Here is a 19,053-nt window from a genome sequence, read left to right on the forward strand (position 1 = left end):
TACCCCTGCTGTATATGTTAGGGAAATTAAGCAAGATTGGTCATTTATTTTCCATTTTTGGCATTAATTTGTTGTGTAAGCAGCCATGCAAGCCACTTTAAGACCAGCTTCCTGGAGATGCCCTCAAAGTTCAGGATGCTTGGCCTTCTTGGGATCCAAACAGCTGCCAGAGGTTAACGCTACATAGCTATGCTGTCACCTCTATGATTACTGACCACAAGTTGCTTTAGGCATCTTTTGAAGACCTGCTTTCTTACCCACAAGCTTTCCCCAGTTGTTAAAACTGTCTTCTGGATGTTACAAGGCTTGACTGCATTTCTGTACTTTTTAAATTGCTGCCCTTGGTAGTTTGTACCGATGCTTTTATTGCATCTTTTTTGTAATATTTGTGGTCTTTTGGTTTGCTCTAAACCACTTGAGGTATTTTATACAATAAGCCACATAGAAATGATCTTAAATAAACACCACTCAGCCCCTTCTTTACAGCCTCAGAAATTTCACTAGCCATTGGCAACACAAGCCTTCTTTGTAATAGCAGAGGCTGGGAATTAGGGTGTGTGTTTACTTGCCATAAAGAAAGCCAAGTCAGTGAGGATGCTGGACTTGACACTCGTAAAGAATTGCAAAACATGCAGAATGTGTTGATAATCCACAAAAAGCAAACATGGCACAGGCCAAACTGGTCAGCATTGGACTAACTTGTCCAACAGGCTGTCCCCAACTGATGACTTCTGATTCCAGGCATATCACCTGTGCTCTGTACCCCTTCGTCATCTTTCCCATTTTTAAAGGATCACTAGGTAGAAATACAGTCGTACCTTGGAAGTCAAATGGAATCTGTTCCAAAAGTCTGTTTGACTTCCAAAACATTCGGAAACCAAAGTGTGACTTCTGATTGGCTGCAGGAAACTCCTGCAGCCAATTGTAAGCCGCAGAAGCTGCGCCGGATGTTCGGCTTCCGAAAATCATTCAAAAACCAGAAAACTCACTTCTGGGTTTCGATCGTTCAGGAGCCAATTTGTTCGGGAGCCAAGGTGTTTGACATCCAAGGTATGACTGTACAAACTGAACGGCTGCGCTACTTCCCATTTATGTATAGTGCTAGTATTTTCAAAGACTATGCGTACATGTGCATGCGTAGCACCACAAAGGGGGAGGGGAACCCCACAGAAACTGTGACTGTGGCACTGGCAGTCACAAATAGCAAAAAGTGGCAGGGAAGTACAAGCAGCCTGCAGCAATTTTGGTCACCCAGCTGTACCGCTTGCCACCCTTTGGCAAACGCAAGGAGTGACCAGACTTCCTTCCAATGCAGATATGGCAGAGCTGGGTGGGGAACATCTGAACAGTGGCATGGTGATCCCTTCCCAATTCTAAGGATGCAAGAAAGGCTCAAGGCAGAAGCTTCAAAACTCGGCCATCCTGATTTTCGGCTTGGCTGGCAATGCATGTCAAAAACGGTCCACAAACACACAGAGACACATACTAGCGGAGGGAGCAGAACCAGTTCAAGCGGCTTTGAGTAGGGATGGAGAACCGGCATCCTTCCAGAAGTGGATGGACTTCAGCTTCCCATCAGCTCTGGCCAACATGAGCCCATGGTCAGTGATGATGTCTCCCAGTGGTGCAATGGGTCAGTGCGTCTGGCTGTTAGCTAGAAGGTTGGTGGTTTGAGCCTACCCAGGGACAGCTTTGGGTAGGATTCCTGCATTAGATGACCCTTGAGGTCCCTTCCAACTCTATAATTCTGTGATCTCTGATGCAAGAGGGTGGAGCCCAAGAACATGTGGCTGACCCCCAGATTCCCCAGTACTGGCTTTGAGGATCTGGTGTGGCCAGAGGCTGCCAGTTGAGGGAAAGAGAAGCTGGTTAATTGTGTGCCAGGAGGGGGCAGCAAAGGAGGCACAATGCAACAAGGTAGTCAACTCTCAAACCAGTGCACCTTCTGAGGTGGTGCAGTCTTCTGTTAAGACGGTACCCTGGGCGGACCTGAACAGCCTCATTCTCTTCAGCAGGCATCCCCAACCTGCAGCCCTCCAGATGTTTTGGCCTACAACTCCCATGATCCCTAGCTAACAGGACCAGTGGTCAGGGATGATGGGAATTGTAGTCCAAAACATCTGGCGGGCCGAAGGTTGGGGATGCCTGCTCTTGAGTAAAGATCGGAAAGCAAGAGCTTTGAGGAGGACTGTTGTAAATACATGGAGACAAAATGAGGAAAATAAAGGCCAAGAGAGAATACAGTTTCAGCAGGCCCCATTCTACTCCCCCTCAGCACACCACTGCCATTCCTCACTATGGATTAGCCACTCACATCTCTGCGCAGACTGGGGCTTGATTGCCTCCTGACTAATCGCCCTTCCTTTGCCAGCTTCAGGGTCTTACTATCCAGTCGCTCCAAGAGTCCCTCTTCCAGGGCTTGGAATGCCCCCAGCGTCTCCGACTTCCTAAACATCAGAAAAGGGGAAAAGGTGGGGATGGGGGAGAACAGATAGTTACGAGGTGCTCAATTAACAGCTAGCCTTCAAAAAAGCACCTCCAAACACATGACAAGGGACTTTGGGCCCCAGTTATCGGATCTTGGAGGGCGGCGTTACCTTCCCCACACTGGCATTGTTGAGGCTTAGCTGGGTAAAAAAAAAAAGGTAAAGGTAAAGGACCCCTGGATGGTTAAGTCCAGTCAAAGGCAACTATGGGGTGTGGCACTCATCTCGCTTTCAGGCAGAGGGAGCCGGCGTTTGTCCACAGACAGCTTTCCAGGTCATATGGCCAGCATGACTAAACCGCTTCTGGTGCAACGGAACACTGTGATGGAAACCAGAGCGCACGGAAATGGCATTTAGCTTCCCGACACAGTGGTACCTATTTATCTACTTGCACTGGCATGCTTTCGAACTGCTAAGTTGGCAGGAGCTGGGACAGAGAAACAGGAACTCATCCCGTTGCTGGGTATGTCAGGGTGGTAGCCAGCTCAGAGATGTGCAGGTGCCCTTCTGAAAAAACTGGATTGGTTCTGCTGGCGCACTGACTATGCCTTACCCCTACTGCTTGTTTCAGGAGACCAGCTCACACAAGGTGCAAATCTCCCAGGGCTGCCCCATTTCCTCACCTGCGCTCGTGGCCAAAGATCCGTTCCACCTCCGCCCGGCCAGGACTTCTGGTGCGGCTGCGCTCTTTTTCGAAAGCTTGCCGGTGGTCCAGCCGCTTCACTTTGGGCAGGTCGGCCAGCATGCTGTACTCCTGCTTCATCAGGCCGTGGCGACCCTCGCTGCTGCCGCTCGTGCGCCAGCTCTGGTCCGAGTCAGCGGAGCTGATGGAGGAAGCAGGCCACCTGCCGGGGCCAGAGGCATCGCCACGGGCAGGCAAAGCACCACGGCCCGCACGGGGAGGGGAGGGGGCCCGGCTCGGCTCGGACTTGCGTCGCTCCAGAGAGAAATAGCCGCTCTCGGCTTGATGCTTCCTCCTGCCGTCCCCTTGGTCCTGGCTCACGGCCCTGGAAGCTGGGAGGGCGAAGAAAGACCTTGCAGCAATTCCTCCCATGCTCAAAGTGTGTGCATGTGTGTGCACAGGCAGGAAAAGAGCACAAACCAACAGCGAACTTGATGTGCCAAATGGAAATGGGTATTAGCTCAGGACAACCAGTTGCCTCTCCAAGCAAAAGAGATTTATTTTTGGCCAGAAGTGGGCAGCACAGGAGCCATAGAAAGGGAAGCTGTGGGACTCCAGATGTTGTGGGACTCCAATAATCATCAGCTCCAGCCAGCATAGTTGATGGTAGCTGTTGTTGGCATCCGTCTGTCTCAAGAGACAATGGTGTGCGCCCCCGGGGGTGAAGTCAAACTACTGTAATAGCAGCATGGAAGTGACCTTTCTGGGGCACAAGCCTGGGCAGGGTGTATGGAGGTCCAGGGCTGCCCAGATTACAGGACACCCCTCTCGACGACTTCACTGATGTGGTCCAAGGGAAAGCAGGGCAATACATTTGGCACCAGCTTGGCTGCAGAAGTTGACAGAAGGAGGCGTACCAGGCGCCATCCAACCACCTTAGGGACTCCTAATTTGTGTAGGGTTTACTCTTTAGCCTTTTCTTCTCCCAAGCTATCCTGCAAGGCAGTTTAGGTGTAGGATCAGAGTATTCTCTCTCCCACATGGGCTCTCTTCCCAGGTAATTCCTTCTACAGCACGTGCAGAAACCACCTTCTTGACTGTTGAACCCACTATTGGTCTCGTCCACACAATCCGCCAGAACCTATCCTTACATGCAGGGGAAGCCCCTAATTCACCGAGGCTTTGAAACCCATCGGCTACTCTCACCTGTTTTAGCCGGCCAGTCAAAGCCGTTTCCTGGGGCATGGTCACTGTCGTATGCTGACAGCATCTAGGAGCCACAGATGAGAGCTGAGTGCAGGGGTGGACAAACTGTCCCAGGAAGAGCATGACATGTCCCCCATCAGAGCTAATATCCATCCCCTAACTGAGAGGACTGCAGGTTCTCCGTCCCTGCCCTGTTGCATAATGAAATGGCTGGTCCCCTAAGCTCACCCCTTTTGGAATATCCAGAGGGCTACTTCCTCAACCACACTAAGGGTATGAGTGCATTATAAAGATGATGACATCTACATTTATTATAAGCACTTCAGGAGGTCCCAGGTCAGGTGATAACAATTATAAACTACACCCTTCCATTATGTTATTGTACTGTGGGCAGATAGGTTATTGTACTGTGAGCAGAATCCAGTTTCTGGCATTTCCAGATTGACTTTTCAATGTAAATGCTCCCCACGGTTAGTAGCCCTCCTGGTACCAAGGAACAAAGGGAGGGATCCGAGTAGCACGTCTCATCAGACAAGGATTTCTGATTGTGCAATGGGACTTTTGCTCTTCTCCCCACTGCATGCCAAATCTGCCCCGAAAGGCTGGGGGAACCCCATAACAGATTTAGGGAGTATGGGGGTGGGTGGGGTGGGAAATCCCATCAAACAAGTGGAAATCCTTGCAGTGACAAGATGCATGACTCAGCACATTTTGCCCTTTGCCATCTCAGAACCCCGCTAAAAGTTGCTTGAGATCCTAATCAGTGGGAGAACTGATTATGCAAATGTATTCCTGTTTATTAAATCCAGGCACAGGATTTGGGTTCCCAGAGCAACACTGCAGTTACAGTTCTTTCCTTTGGGATGGTGTGTTCCCACCCCTGGAAGAAACAAGATCTACGGAAAGATCTGTGCTGGCAGGAGGTGGGGAGAGGTCAGGAGACCGAGGAGGGGGACGACACATACCTGCTTTGGGGCAATTCCAGGAGTCTGTTCTCCCAGAGGATGCTGGGTCCGCCCATCTGGGTCTATCAGCATGCAGTTTTTCGGGTCGTGCCTCTTGCTTCTGGCCTGCATAGTACATCGTGCTGTCTTTGTCAGGCTCCAAAATGCTCTCAAGCAGCTTGGTCATTTCCCAGTCCTATGTAAGGGGGAGGCAGGGAACACACAGAGAAAGAGAGGCTGTTTCCTATACTGCCCTGCTGCCTCTGTCCGTCAGCAGGAAAGCCTTGTCTGTCAGAGATACCAAACATCAGATCCCCAGTAGAAGGGCCCCAGGTACTTTAAGTCGGGAACGGGGGAGCATTTTTCAAACTGAGGGCCACATTCCCACCTAGGCAAATATCTGGAGGCCACATGCCACTGCTAGGCAGGCCATGAGGCAAGAAGTAGGCAAAGCAACCCATGCAAATTTCACCTTTGTACAGTAGGCTAGTTTTGACCCTCCATTCAGGCATGCAGGATGCCATATCAGAGCCCAAGAGCACATTCCAGCTGAGCCAAAACACTCAAGGAAGGTGTGAAGTGGGGCCAGTGAGGGGGGTAGCCTGCAGAAAGCTCTGAGGGCCAGATTTGGGGCCCAGAAGGCCGCATTTGGCATACAGTCTGAGCACTGGTGCCAACTCCATAGGGCTGAGGTGTTTTTGCCGCCCCTTCCCACCGTATCTGTGGGGTGTGGGCCAGGCCCTCTCAGTGCTGAGGGGGCAAAGGAGGCCAAGTGTGCTGTGGCTTCAATGGCCGGCTCCTCCTGAGAGCGAAAGAGAAGGAGCTGTTGGCCACTGAAGCAGCGGCACACTGGGCTCCGCACTCGGCCTTCTCCTGATGATGCGACATTGCATGTGCAATATGCACCGGCTCTCTTGATCTCAGGCGCAAGTCTGAACCTGAGGTTCCCCAAGTTACTGTACAAATAGAGCAAGTGGCTTCCCCCAAAGTGTCTCGGAAACTGCAGTTTACCCCTCACAAAGCTACAGTTCCCTTAAACTACAGTTCCCAAGACTTTTATTTTAGGGAATCGGAGAACTGCAGAGTTGGAAAGGACCACAACGGTCACCTAGTTCAACCCCCTGCAATGCAGAAATGGTTTGCCCCAAGTGGGGCTCGAACCCATGGCCCTGAGGTTAAGAGTCTCGTGCTCTACCAACTGAGCTATCCGGGAGGCAGCCCTGTGCTTGAAATGCATGGTGTGAAGGTGACCTTAAACTTCAAGGCAATGTATAATGATCTGCTCTGCCTCCCTTTGCTTGGTGAGCAGGCATGCAGTGGTGCCTCAGCAGGGATCTAAAGAGGCTCGAAAATAAGGAATACAGTATTTCAAAGGGAACATGAGGCTGCCAAGAGACGTGTGCACATATACACGCTTCCATCTCACCTCGAGCGTGGCACGGGCATCTGTGTCAACAACATCCGCTTCTGCATCAAGGACGGTGCTGGTGCTGGGACAGGTACTAACTTCTGTGGGTTCTTCCTCAGCTCTGCAGCTCAGCTGGGTGTACTCCAAGCTTTCCTGCAAGCTGTAGGGGGGCAAAAACACACACAAATGGTCAACAACCTCCCAGCAGGTGAGGGCTAAAGCCAAGCGCTGGGCCCATGGCAGAAAATTGCTCAAGATGGCCGAGCATTGCCAGTGTAAAGGCAGCCAACGCTTAGAGCCAAGGAGGGCCTCAGCGGCGGCCTTATTGTTGCACCAGCAGACAATCTGAACCTGGGACTTCCTCAGAAATTGCTGGACTACCTTTCCCCACGTTCCTTACCACCTGCCAATGCTGGTTGGGGCTGATGGGAGTTGGAGTCCGACAACACAGCTCCCATGCTCTAAAAAGTTTGTGCTAGCTGCGCATGCACTACCAAGCCAGGTTCAAGGTTCCTCTATTAATCTACAAGGCCCTTAATCATTTGGGCCTAGGATACCTGCCTAATCACTCATATTCCTGCCCAGTCACCAACAGGAATCACCGTGAGGGGGGGGGGTGTCTCCAACACCCCCCGACACAATCAGAAAACTTACGTCTCATCTTTGTCCTCAGAGCCCACACAGACATAGAGTTCACACTGGGGCACTAAAATGCACAAGGGGTCGCAGGGACTGGTCACGTTGTCACCATCAAGGCAGCTGGGAGTTTTTGCCGCGTGTTCCTTCAATTCCTGTCAGAAAGAAATGGGAATTGGCGGGAGATATTTCAGGGGCACCACGGTGCTCCCTCTGCACTCTTCAGGGCACAGAAAATGTCTTCCTTGCACAGCAGAGAGCAATAAAGAACGTTGCCACATTCCACATCCACACCCCAGTTGCCTTCTCAGTCTGCTTGATGAAGAGTTCTGTGTAAGCTTTAAAGACTGCAGTGTCCTTTACATAAAAAAGCCCTTTGAGGCACTGTGTACCGCTTGTATAGGAAAGTAATAGGTGGATCCTCTTTTTGTTTTTATCCTCCCCTTATTTAGGCAACAGAACTAACCCAAACCCATTGTGCAATTTCCCAAGATAAACAGAAAGATCAAATTCAAATACAGCATAGCCTTCTTGATGGTTGCTCCTCAACTGTGGCACTCCCTCCTAGCATATCCTGATGGGTTCATCTATCAGCCCTTTTAAAAGAGTGACCTGTGCCAGATTTACGTATAAGCTAATAAAAGCTATAGTTTAGGGCCCCACTCTCTTGGGGGCCCCCAAAAAAAATTAAAGGAAAAAAACAACTGGATGTACATTTCCAAAATGTAAGACTAAAAGCAAATAAAATAAAACCTACATACAGCAACTGTGTTTGGTGTTGTGTAGGCTCCTATGATGTAAGTAATGAGCCCCGCCTGCTAGCCTGCTCCCTAAAATATCACTGGTTTGCTCTTTTCTATATATAGGGTGCCTACATTCTGACATATATTCTACACAAACAACAGTGACAATTTGTTGTTGACAAAGGACAGCTGGACATATAAAGGGCCCCATTACCTTCAGTAGCTTCAGGCCTCATCAAAACTAAATCCAGCCCTGACAGCGACAATTTCTGTTTAATCTTTTGGACTATAGTTTCTGGGATCCAGACCAAGAGCCAAATATTTCCCTCTGCCTTTTGTACATCCCAGACACACAAAGGTACAAGTCGCATTCAACATCCATTGCTACGCCCACTTTTGTCTCTGCCCCCCCCCCAGCCCCCAGACGTTTGTCCACAAACTTTGGACTAAAAAACAAAAGTCACCCCCCCCCAAAAAAATCCCTGGCTGAAAAGGCTATTTTGCTTCACATTGTTGCAAAAATTTATTATTGTATTTTGTAATCATTGGCTTGGGTCCTAAGTGAGCACAAGGGAGTTCACAGAAGGAAGGGTCTGTCTCCTCCAAACTCTAGCAGACTCCTGTACCCAGCACCACAAGGCTTTCTTGAGAAAATCAGGAAGAACTTCCTGACCAATGATATATGGGGTGCAGGGAGCAGCTGCAGAAAAGCATTGATAGGGGGGGGGGGAGCACATCCTGCCTCTTTCACAGCAGAACCTGGAACTCCTAACACTGAAAAGCTAAGACACAAGTTACGACTGGCAAGAGGAATATAACTTTAGGGCCACTTTTGCCGGAGACTGCAGGAACTTTATTGTCTTTACAGGAACACCAGAAAGTGGAAGACCAGTCCCTAGGGTTTAAACCAACATATGGATTTTATGACAACCAAATTTCACATAGATATACAGACACACGCAAACATATATATTCCTATTCATAGAAATCTCTGCTATTATTGTGTGGGAATTATTTTTATCACAACAGCGACGGTTTCTCCAGAGCGAATAGTTGCAGCTTTTTGGTTTTGCTGATTGTGGTTATGTAAGACAACTATAAAATGACAATAAGAAGTTAATTCCCCCCTCTTTTAAAACTTTTAACAGCATCTGGCTTCTCTGCAAAGCACAGCTGGTGAGAACCCAGCCCAGCCACCCAAATTTTCCACAGCAATCTATACATCTAAATTAGAACTGGCATTTTATTTATTTATTTTTTATTTTTTTTTGTAAATTTGGACCACAGGCCTTTGCTCTGAGTTCTTCAAGTGCCTAGCAACACCTTGCGGGTAGGGGGTGGGAGAGAGAGAATCAACCCAGATTAGTCTTGGATCTTAAATTAACTTTAATTTAAGGAAGGAAAACTCCATCACTTCCTTCCAGTACAGCTCCCTGTGCCCCATTGTTCTGGAGGGGGTCCTGATCCTCCAGAGAGCCTTTTTTTGAGGGGGTCACAGATGCTTTCAGGGAAGGGAGGGATGGGCAAACTTTGCTTTTGTGAACTTGCTTAAGGCAACTTATGAGATCCAGGCCTTTGGCTTGCAGCTATAATTCGCTTTGAGGACAGTGGCTTAAAGAGCAAGTTATGGGTTCCTAAAGAGAGAGAAAACATTCTCAGACTCTAGCATGCTTAGCGACTGAAAGTCTGAAAGTCATTTGTTAAGATGAAGCATTCTTTGTGTTAAGGCTCAACCAGGGCCTGGACCAAAAAGCTTGCAAACCAAAAATATAAATAGCATACGCCATACGCCGTTCTCCCAATTGATCAACCGTGGCAATCAATAGCCGGCAAAGGGCACATTAACTGGAAGGTGTAGACTGGATGAGCAACGCTTGCCTTGCGCTGTCACAAACAGAGCACTCCTCTCTTGACAACCATCCTCTCATGGAGCCCTGCTCTAAAAAGGTGCCTGCAGCATCTCCAAAGCCAAGAAGCCTTCCTTGTTTCTTCAGGCATGGCACCGGGTCACCTAGATGTCACAGGCTAATCAGGCAGAGATATAGAAAATCTTCCTGCCCTGTGCAGGAGGTTGAGCTAGATCACCACCCAGTCCTATGGTTCAGAAGTCTCCACTCCATCCCTCCTACTCAGCCCCACAAGCAAGGCAGGGAAGCACAGGAGTGCTCAGCAACATAGCAAGCACTCCTTATTGCCTGACCTCCAGTGCTTGGGAGAGGGGATTTCACAAGGCTCCAGAAGCAAAGACAAACAGCAGGTCCTTCCCTGCTCAGATCCAGAGTTCCATTTCAAGCGTGCCTGTCCCTTTAAGAGCTTCCTCGCTGCCCTAGCCAGCTGGAGAGTCATCCCACCCACCCCGCCTTCACCCCAGCCCAGTTACCTTAGCAGGTTATGATCTCCAAAAGGGAGGGTCCCTAGCAGGCTGGTTGTCAGCACCACTTCCCCTCCATTGTCCTGATCAAGTGGGGGGGGGGGGAGGGTTGAGCAGGGATGGCTCTGAGCAGATCGCAGGCGAGCCAGGAGGAAATTCTAGAGGGCCAGGACTGGGGAGAGAGGGAACCTCATTACTATTTCATAATCCGAGGCTGACCCAGCGCAGCAAACAATGAACAACACGAAACCCTTTGCTAACAGGACACCAGCTGGCACCCCATAGGGAGGGATGGAGTTTACACCTGGCCAGCCAGCGAATGGGCCAGGAGCTGACAGGTGACTCAGGCTGCCTGGCCTTTTAATCCAGGGCCACAGTTAAAGACCAACACTTGCTAAACAGTCCCTTGTCAGGTTGGCATCTCTATCCCAGAGCAGGGACAGGGAAATGTGAGGAGCTCCACATTCTGCTGGATTACCCCCCTGCCATTCCTAACCACTGACCATGCTGTCTAGGGCTGGTGGGAGCTGGAGTTCAGAAACATCTGCAGAACCACAGGCTCCCCACCCCGATCCTGGAAGGAACGTATAAACTCTGGGCAGCAGAAGCAAAACCCTGACTTGCCAAAGTGAAGCGAGAGTCACAGGTTGCATCTATTTCTCAAGTGGAGTGGAGGAATTAAGGTGCCTCTCTCTCCCCATTATCCACACCTGTGAAATGTCGTTCTGCGAGGAGATTCAGGAGCTTTTAGAATGGCCTCTATGAATTTTTTTGCTGAAACCAAGACAGGAACGCAGTTTTCAAGCCAGATCAATGTTTATAGTGTAGAAGTCGCTTCGGTACTTTCCTGAGCGGAGGAGAGGGATGTAACTTTGACCATGACCAGTTCAGGCTTCCTCTTAAAACTGTAAGGAAGATTAAAAAGTGGGGGCTTGACACTCTACTGTTAGAAATATCACACCTGATCCACCTTTCCTAGGTGTGAACTCCTAGTGTAGCACAGAAGAGCCAGCGTTAGTCCTGAGAAACTTAGGAGAGTCAATCATTTAAAGCACTGCAGGTGACCCCTAAATTTGTAGCAGCTTCTCCTCTGCTCGTTTTGAGCATAAACAATTGGTGAGTGTTAATGCTGTGGCATCCATACTCCTTTATTCATTGCAAAAGATCAGTGCCTGCTGGAATCTACTAGGCAAGGTCAAATGTAGGCAGGAGGTGCATGATCTGTAGTTTCTTCAGCCAAAGAGCATTACATTTTTTGTGCCCGTGGGAAAACATGGCCAGATTCAAACGCTGGCATCTTCAGGTGCAGCTGGGAAAGAGCTCTGCCTGGCTCCCTGGAGAATGCTGCCAGTCAGTAAATAGACAGATAATACTGAGCTGAAAGGAACAATGATAAAGGGACCCCTGACCATTAGGTCCAGTCGTGGCCGACTCTGGAGTTGCAGCGCTCATCTCGCTGGCGTACAGCTTCCTAGTCATGTGGCCAGCATGACAGCCACTTTTGGCGAACCAGAGCGGCGCACGGAAATTCCGTTTACCTTCCTGCTGGAGCGGTACCTATTTATCTACTTGTACTTTGTGCTTTTGAACTGCTAGGTTGGCAGGAGCAGGGACTGAGTGACGGGAGCTCACTTCGTTGCGGGGATTCGAACCACTGACCTTCTAATCAGCAAGTCCTAGGCTCTGTGGTTTAACCCACAACGCCACAGTCTGACTCAAATTAAAGGTAAATCAGAGGAGCCATCCTGACTGCTGCATTTCAGGCTTGCAAGCTCCTTGAGGGACAGCCTCTTAAAGCACCAAACCCATTGGTAAGTGTGTTTATCAAACAATAATGGGGAAGTTTTTCCTGCTGAATTACTCACTGCCCCACAGTTGTTAAAAATACAGAGCCCATCTCCATTAAAACAAGGAGACCACTAACTACACTGCCCAGCAGCCATTGAGACTTCATTTGCAGCCTTTTACACCTCTTGTCGGAACCCTTAGTATCTCATTAACACATAATCTAGCAGTCTCTGTGGTCTCATTCAAAGTCCACATTCACAAACAGCACTCAAATACCTTTCCTTTCTTTTTGCTTGTCAGCAGGGGAAGCCCCTGCTTCCCTCCAATAGCTGCTCAGATTACAGAACCAGTTCCCGACACTGCCCCCCCCCAAAGTTGCTCTAAAATATGGAAATGGATGAGCTGGGCAAAGGCCAGATCCATTTCCTGCTCTGTGGCAGGGATGCTCAGCCTTTTGACACTGCGACAGCCGCAGAAAAAGGACATTTCAGCAGGTGGAGCTCCTCACATCGCAACAGGGCAAGGGCAAGAAAAAGCTGAATTTACCAACATTCCCTCTTCTACCCAGCTCTTAAAGGTATAAGAACCCCGATGGTGGAAGTTTGGTGCTCCTCACTTTCTGGGTCAAGCCTTGATTACAGCCTGCAGGTACATTAAAGCCAAAGGAATTACAATGAGGATGTAGGAAGGGCTGTAGCTCAGTGGCAGAGTGTCTGCTTTGCATGTAAAAGGTTGCAGGTTCAATCCCTGGCCTCTCCAAGACCCCTGCCTGAAAAGCTGCTGCCAGAAAGGGCAGACAGTCCTCAGCTAGATGGAGCAACCCGTCTCAACTCTGCATGAGCTGGCTTTCTACGTTGGGAGAAACTGATGGGATGAACCTGGGAAGAGAGACCAAGTGTGAGCATAGGCAGCAATTCCAAACAATGGATTGGGGGGGGGGGACTGATCCGTTGAGGAGGCGGAGCTCCATCCCCAGGCTGCCCTTAGAACAGGGGTAGGCAACCTAAGGCCCGTGGGCCAAATGTGGCCCAATCGCCTTCTAAATCCGGCCTGCGGATGGTTCAGGAACCAGCGTGTTTTTACATGTGTCGAATGTGTGCTTTTATTTAAAACGCATCTCTGGGTTATTTGTGGGGCACAGGAATCCGTTCATATTTTTTTTCAAAACACAGTCTGCCCCCCCCCCCCAAGATCTGAGGGATGGTGGACCGGCCCACGGCTGGAAAAGGTTGCTGACCCCTGCCTTAGAACAACCCAGTATAAAAGACTGCGATGAAAGGACCGGAATTGGAAGAGAGGATGGCAAGCTGAGGCTGGAAAGCAGCAGTTTACTCCAAGACAACCTGTGAGTCTGTGACTGAGATATTAACCCAGTTCTCCAGATCACAGTCAGAACATTAAACCACTAAACCACATGGACAATGGTCATGAAAGAGCTAACATCTAAGGAAAATATTATGAACACCCACTCGGCGATCTCTGTGTGTTGCTGCAAATTTAAAGGCACCAGCCTCTCTAGTGATAATGGTCTTGATCCTGCACTGCTTTAGCCACCATCATGCCTCAGTCCTTGGCTACCGAATCATTTCACAGTTATGCTCCAGTCCCATTCGCTCAGCTCTGCCGATAACTCACGCCACACCATTTTCTTATTTTCCCAGCCTTTAAAAAAACTTACCCCTCCCTATGATGCACATGCCATGCTGCTCTGGCAATTGTCATGCTCTGTCACCTGTCAAATTGCCAACTTTGGGGAAGGTTTAAAGTTATTTATTAAAGAGATCTATCGACTGCTTTTCAGGCCTCATTGTCCTCACAGGGCAATTTTACAAAAAAAAAGGAAAGAGAAAAGATTAAGGCATGCAGCATAACCACCACAATTACGTGCGCCAAAGAGCCTGCTAAGTTAGAAACAGCAGCAAGAAACATTTCAAAGCACAGCACATTGAAACTAACTGAACACAGACTGGAATGAATATGTCTCTGACGTCCTCTTCAAGACAGCAGTTATGGGTCCCATTCATATTTCCCTAGAAAAGATATTCTAAACAGGTGGAGCCACAACCAAAAAGGCCCTGTTCATGGTAGGAGAAGGCCTACTCTCAAGGGCAGAGTGTCTGCTTTACATGTACAAGGTCCCAGGTTCAATTCCTGGCATCTCCAGGTAGGGCTTTTGGGGTGGGCTACTGCTTTGATGGGGGACACAGGTGGCGCTGTGGGTTAAAGCCTCAGCGCCTAGGACTTGCTGATCGAAAGGTTGGCGGTTCGAATCCCTGCTGCGGGGTGCGCTCCCGCTGCTCGGTCCCAGCGCCTGCCAACCTAGCAGTTCGAAAGCACCTCCGGGTGCAAGTAGATAAATAGGGACCGCTTACCAGCGGGAAGGTAAACGGCGTTTCCGTGTGCAGCTCTGGCTCGCCAGAGCAGCGATGTCACACTGGCCATGTGACCCGGAAGTGTCTCCGGACAGCGCTGGCCCCTGGCCTCTTAAGTGAGATGGGCGCACAACCCCAGAGTCTGTCAAGACTGGCCCGTACGGGCAGGGGTACCTTTACCTTTACCTTTACTGCTTTGATGCAGTATAAGACAGCTTACTATGATGCCCAACAAGTCAATGGCTCAGTGCATCTGGCTGTTAACCAAAAAAAAGTTGGTGGTTTGAGGCCACCCAGGGATGGTTGTGGATAGGATTTCTGCATTGCAGGGGGCTGGGCGAGATCACCCTTAGAATTGTAGAGTTGGAAGAGATCCCATGATTTTTTATCAACAGACCACAGAGCAGTGCATCTTATGCAGTGCATCATAAATCTTGGAAAGCCTTACACAACTGATCATTCAGGAATATTGCCTCTTAACATTACTTCTCCTTGGAATGTTCTGCTTCCAACATTTCCTTGGGAACAGCCCCCCCAAAAAAACATGCAATAGAGGATACTCTCCCCCTCTGCCCACAATAACCAAGGTCAAATATAAGCTCACCTGGTTACCACGCTTGTGAGCAGTGAGAGTTCGAAAGCAGTTCTGGCACCGGGTCTTGGCAAATACATTGGCCTCGAATTTCTCACACAGAGTGCTCTCTGACATTTCTGACATGGTCCATGCAGGGAAGGGAAGATTCCCCCAGGCATGCAGTTTTAGGGAACTAGCTTCAGGGTAGGGGTGGGGAAACAGCTGCAACGAAAGGATCATAAGACATAAGACACAATACATCAGTACACCCCCCCTCCAGTTTCTTCCAGCCTTATCAAAGAGAAAATGTTCTGTATAGCCTGGTGCTCATTGGCACCAACCAGCAGGAAGTGTCTCGTGCTCCAAGAACATCAGAGGAGAAGGAGGAATCTTCAAAGAGCATCAAAGTCTGCAGGCCAAAAACAGACCCGTCCCATATGTGGGGCAGTCTGGTGTAATAGTTAGCGTTAAGAAGTGGGGAGACAGCAGCTCAGATCCCTGCTCAAACCATGAAGCTCACTCAGACAGCCATTATCATTCAGCCTCACCTACTTCACAGGGCTGTCGTGAGGATAAGACTATTGGGTCATGTAGCTCAGCTGGTTACAGTGAGGTGCTGACAACGCCAAGGTTGCAGGTTCGATCCCCATACGGGACAGCTGCATATTCCTGCATTGCAGGGGGTTGGACTAGATGATCCTCAGGGTCCCTTCTGACTCTACAATTCTGGAAGCCTCATTTTAAAATTATACAGGACAAGTCAGACATGCAATAAAACTGTGGAGTGCTCTTGTTCAGCATACTCCATTCCAGAGGAAGCCAATACCCTCTACAGAGGTTACCCATCAGATCTAACTGGCCATATTGACCAAGAGATGTTGAACTCCACAACATCTGGAGAGCACTACATCAGTTATGTCTGCCCTGTTCCATTCCTCTCCCCACCCTACTTTTCGATTTTACACACACATCTAGCAAACAGTTACGTCAGCATTCTAGGGCCATTGAGCTTCCTGAATTCTCATTGGGCTTTTTCTTGGGGGGTGGGGGCTTCAGTTTTTTTTGGTACTTTTGCAAGCTTCATGGTTTCTCTGAGCCAGCAGCTACTGCTCTCTTATATTGGAGCGGTGACATTTTAGCTATATTAAGCAAGGGTACTCATAGTCTGAACATTAGAATGAGAAAGAATAGCACTTAGTATGCAGTACGATTATCACATTCACCCCTTCACCAGGTGTGTTAGGTAAGCAACTTTAATTTGACAGACACTGGAAACGGAAAGGGCCAAGTTCATGCAGAAGGGACAACTTGGGGGAGGGAGAAGAGGAGAAACAGAAACACATGCTTGGTCACCAGATTAATTTTAACAGTGAGGCATCAATCAATGGGTGTTTCCATAAGCATTATGTCTGGATTAATAACCATTGGCACCTACCCTTGCTTTTAATCTATTCGTGCTCATGAGGACATAAGGAAAGGTGAATAAAATGAGGTTACTTGAACCAAGCATGAAACAAAATTGCCTTTGCAATTTCGCAACTTTAAAATAAACGTAGGCCTAATTTGTTTCCCACCACCAACAGGATATTTCTTCAGAGTTTCGACACATACTATTTCTGTGTGCTGGATTTTATGAGCCACCACAGTCACTTCATTTCTTTGAAAGAGGTTGCTGTGCTCTTCTTTTAAGAAATAATCCATCCATATCAAACACCACTGTGGGAAGCAAAAGGCTGTGAAGAACAGACCAAACCACCATACAATTATCACGTGCACACATCACAAAGCACCATATCCAGTCTGGCTAATCAATCAAAAGACCATTTTCGTATTAATCAGAACTACCATAATATTTTTGGTTAAAGCCAGTTAAAATGAATTTATCCTACAGCAGTAGGTACTGCAGAAGACAAACTCTCACAATTAACACAATTAACAATTAACACAGTTAACACAATTAACACAATTAACACTCTCCAAAGCTTCTTCACTTCTCAGCCTTGCAGGACTTCAATTTTTTTTTTTTGGCCCCCATTTGCAACGCCTCTGCAGCAATAAAACCAGGTTTTATCATATCACCTGCGGAAGCCACAAACACCTGACAATCCACTTTCTGCCTTTAAACGAGAGTGGGGCGGGGGCGCGTTAGGCAGTTTCACGTGCGTTTATCAAAATTCGGAAGATGCCACTAAAATACTTCCGTGTTGCTTCCCCCAATTAAGCTTATCAATATGCTCACAACTTATCAATAAAACATACCGACAGAAAACAGAAGAAACGCGCGCACCCTTCAAAATGCAATCCTAGATATATATACACACGCGACTACAGCTGGAGCCCTTCCGCCGCTGTCTTCTCTCGCGCTCTCTTTTTTTTAACAATGAATACAAACGGAGAGGTGGACCCAGAATACAAGCACCGGCCCCTTTCCCATTGGCTGAACGAATCACCTTCATTTGAATACTACGTTTTAAGTGGCTGTTTGGGAGAGGGAGGGTGGGCTAATTCGGTAGCGAATCAAAACCGCCGGAATGTTGATCCGGGCTTGGAAACTTTCGGAGTCGAAACTTTTGTTTTGTTGCGTTGTTTTATACATAATTAGCTCGGCGCCTCTTCATGTTTTGCGAGCCACGTTGCAGCGGCGCTGGGGATGTGATCGATTGCTCCCTCCCTTTGCAGCGTGAGCTCGCTTGGCCTTCGTGCCAAACCAGCGTCTCGCTGATGCTCCGAGTATTTTAAGTAATGGGAAAAGGAACGTGGAATCTACGCAAACGCAGCCACACATGTGTTTTGAGTCCTTGCGGAGTTCTCTGCCTCTGCTTTCGCCGTCACGGAAGCCTCTGCCTCGCTCTCTCGGCTTAGCACTCTTCAGAGGGTCGGCGCAATGTGTTTTGCAGGTTGTTCAGGGAGCAGCAGCAAATCACGCCTCCTCTCCAGCCCCGCCCCGCCCCAACAAGGTGCATCTTAGTACCTTGGGGCACTTAATTTATTTTGGCACCTTAAGCAGAAAAACAAAAATCCCATAAACACCTCTTCGCTTACCTGGCAGTAAAAACAAACGTCAAATTAAATAGCTAAGCCATTTGCTGACCTTTCCCTGACACTCAAAATCAGCTGCCTTAGGCAACCGCCTCACTGCTTAATAATGGAAGGGCCAGCCATGATTATTCGTCTCCCCTGATCGCCTCCTTCCATCTTGCTCAGGCATCCAGTTCATCATCATCATTGCAAGAATGCTGTCCTCAGTCATATTACATATTACTGTCCAGGGGAGCTTGTTTTAAAACAGCAGTCCTAAAAATGCCACAAGGCTCTGGATTGTGTTTGCTGTTGTTGAGTGCACTATGATTGGAACGCAGGAAGTAGTGTTATGCCTGGTGGTCAAACGTGGGTTGTCAGCACCCAGGGCAAGGCAAGTAATTTGCACCCCCTAACCCGTGGATTTGCGCCCCCTAACCCTAACCCCCAGATGTTGCGCCCGGTGCGGCCGGCCCCCCCTGCACCCTCCACGCTACGCCACTGACTGGTTCACCTAAGCTCAAGTATTGCCTAGGGGACTTGGGATCCTCCTGATGTAGCCAGTTTACAACTCTCATCATCCCAGACCATTGACCATGTCAGCTGGGGCTGATGAGATTTGGAGTCCAACTGTACCAACTGTATCTGGAGGGCCACAGGTTTCCCATCCCAGTTCTAGCCTGACTGACAGCAGGTACAGGGGTTCAGATAATATTGTTTCCCAGCCTTATCTGAAAATGGTGGATCTAGCAACTGATAACATTCATATGCAAAGCATGTGAACTTCCCCTGCCTCTATGAGTTACCTGTGCATTGGTGTAGTTTTGACTCTGGACTAGGGTTTTTAAAACTCTGTATCCTGAAAAAGCTTATTGGGGATTTATT

The 19,053-nt window shown here is 48.7% G+C and overlaps 1 protein-coding gene across 2 annotated transcripts in view; it reads right to left on the reverse strand.

The window, feature by feature from the left end:
• Positions 1–17,509, reverse strand: part of TRIOBP (TRIO and F-actin binding protein) — a 60,295-nt gene extending 42,786 nt beyond the window's left edge. Inside the window, exons 1-7 of one of the 2 annotated variants that reach the window (XM_081928168.1) lie at positions 17,472–17,509; positions 15,181–15,372; positions 7,321–7,457; positions 6,685–6,826; positions 5,280–5,454; positions 3,110–3,500; positions 2,315–2,447 (exon numbers count right to left, since the gene is read on the reverse strand). In XM_081928168.1, coding sequence (XP_081784294.1) covers positions 2,315–2,447; positions 3,110–3,500; positions 5,280–5,454; positions 6,685–6,826; positions 7,321–7,457; positions 15,181–15,294 — 1,092 coding nt within the window. In that variant the 5' untranslated portion in view covers positions 15,295–15,372; positions 17,472–17,509. Of the gene's footprint in view, positions 1–2,314; positions 2,448–3,109; positions 3,501–5,279; positions 5,455–6,684; positions 6,827–7,320; positions 7,458–15,180; positions 15,373–17,409 lie in introns of both variants that reach the window. The other variant, XM_081928167.1, reaches the window with a different exon arrangement.
• Positions 17,510–19,053: the final 1,544 nt, after the last annotated feature.

This window comes from Podarcis melisellensis (assembly GCF_964234715.1).
Source record: "Podarcis melisellensis genome assembly, chromosome: 10".
NCBI classification, from domain to species: Eukaryota; Metazoa; Chordata; class Lepidosauria; order Squamata; family Lacertidae; genus Podarcis; species Podarcis melisellensis.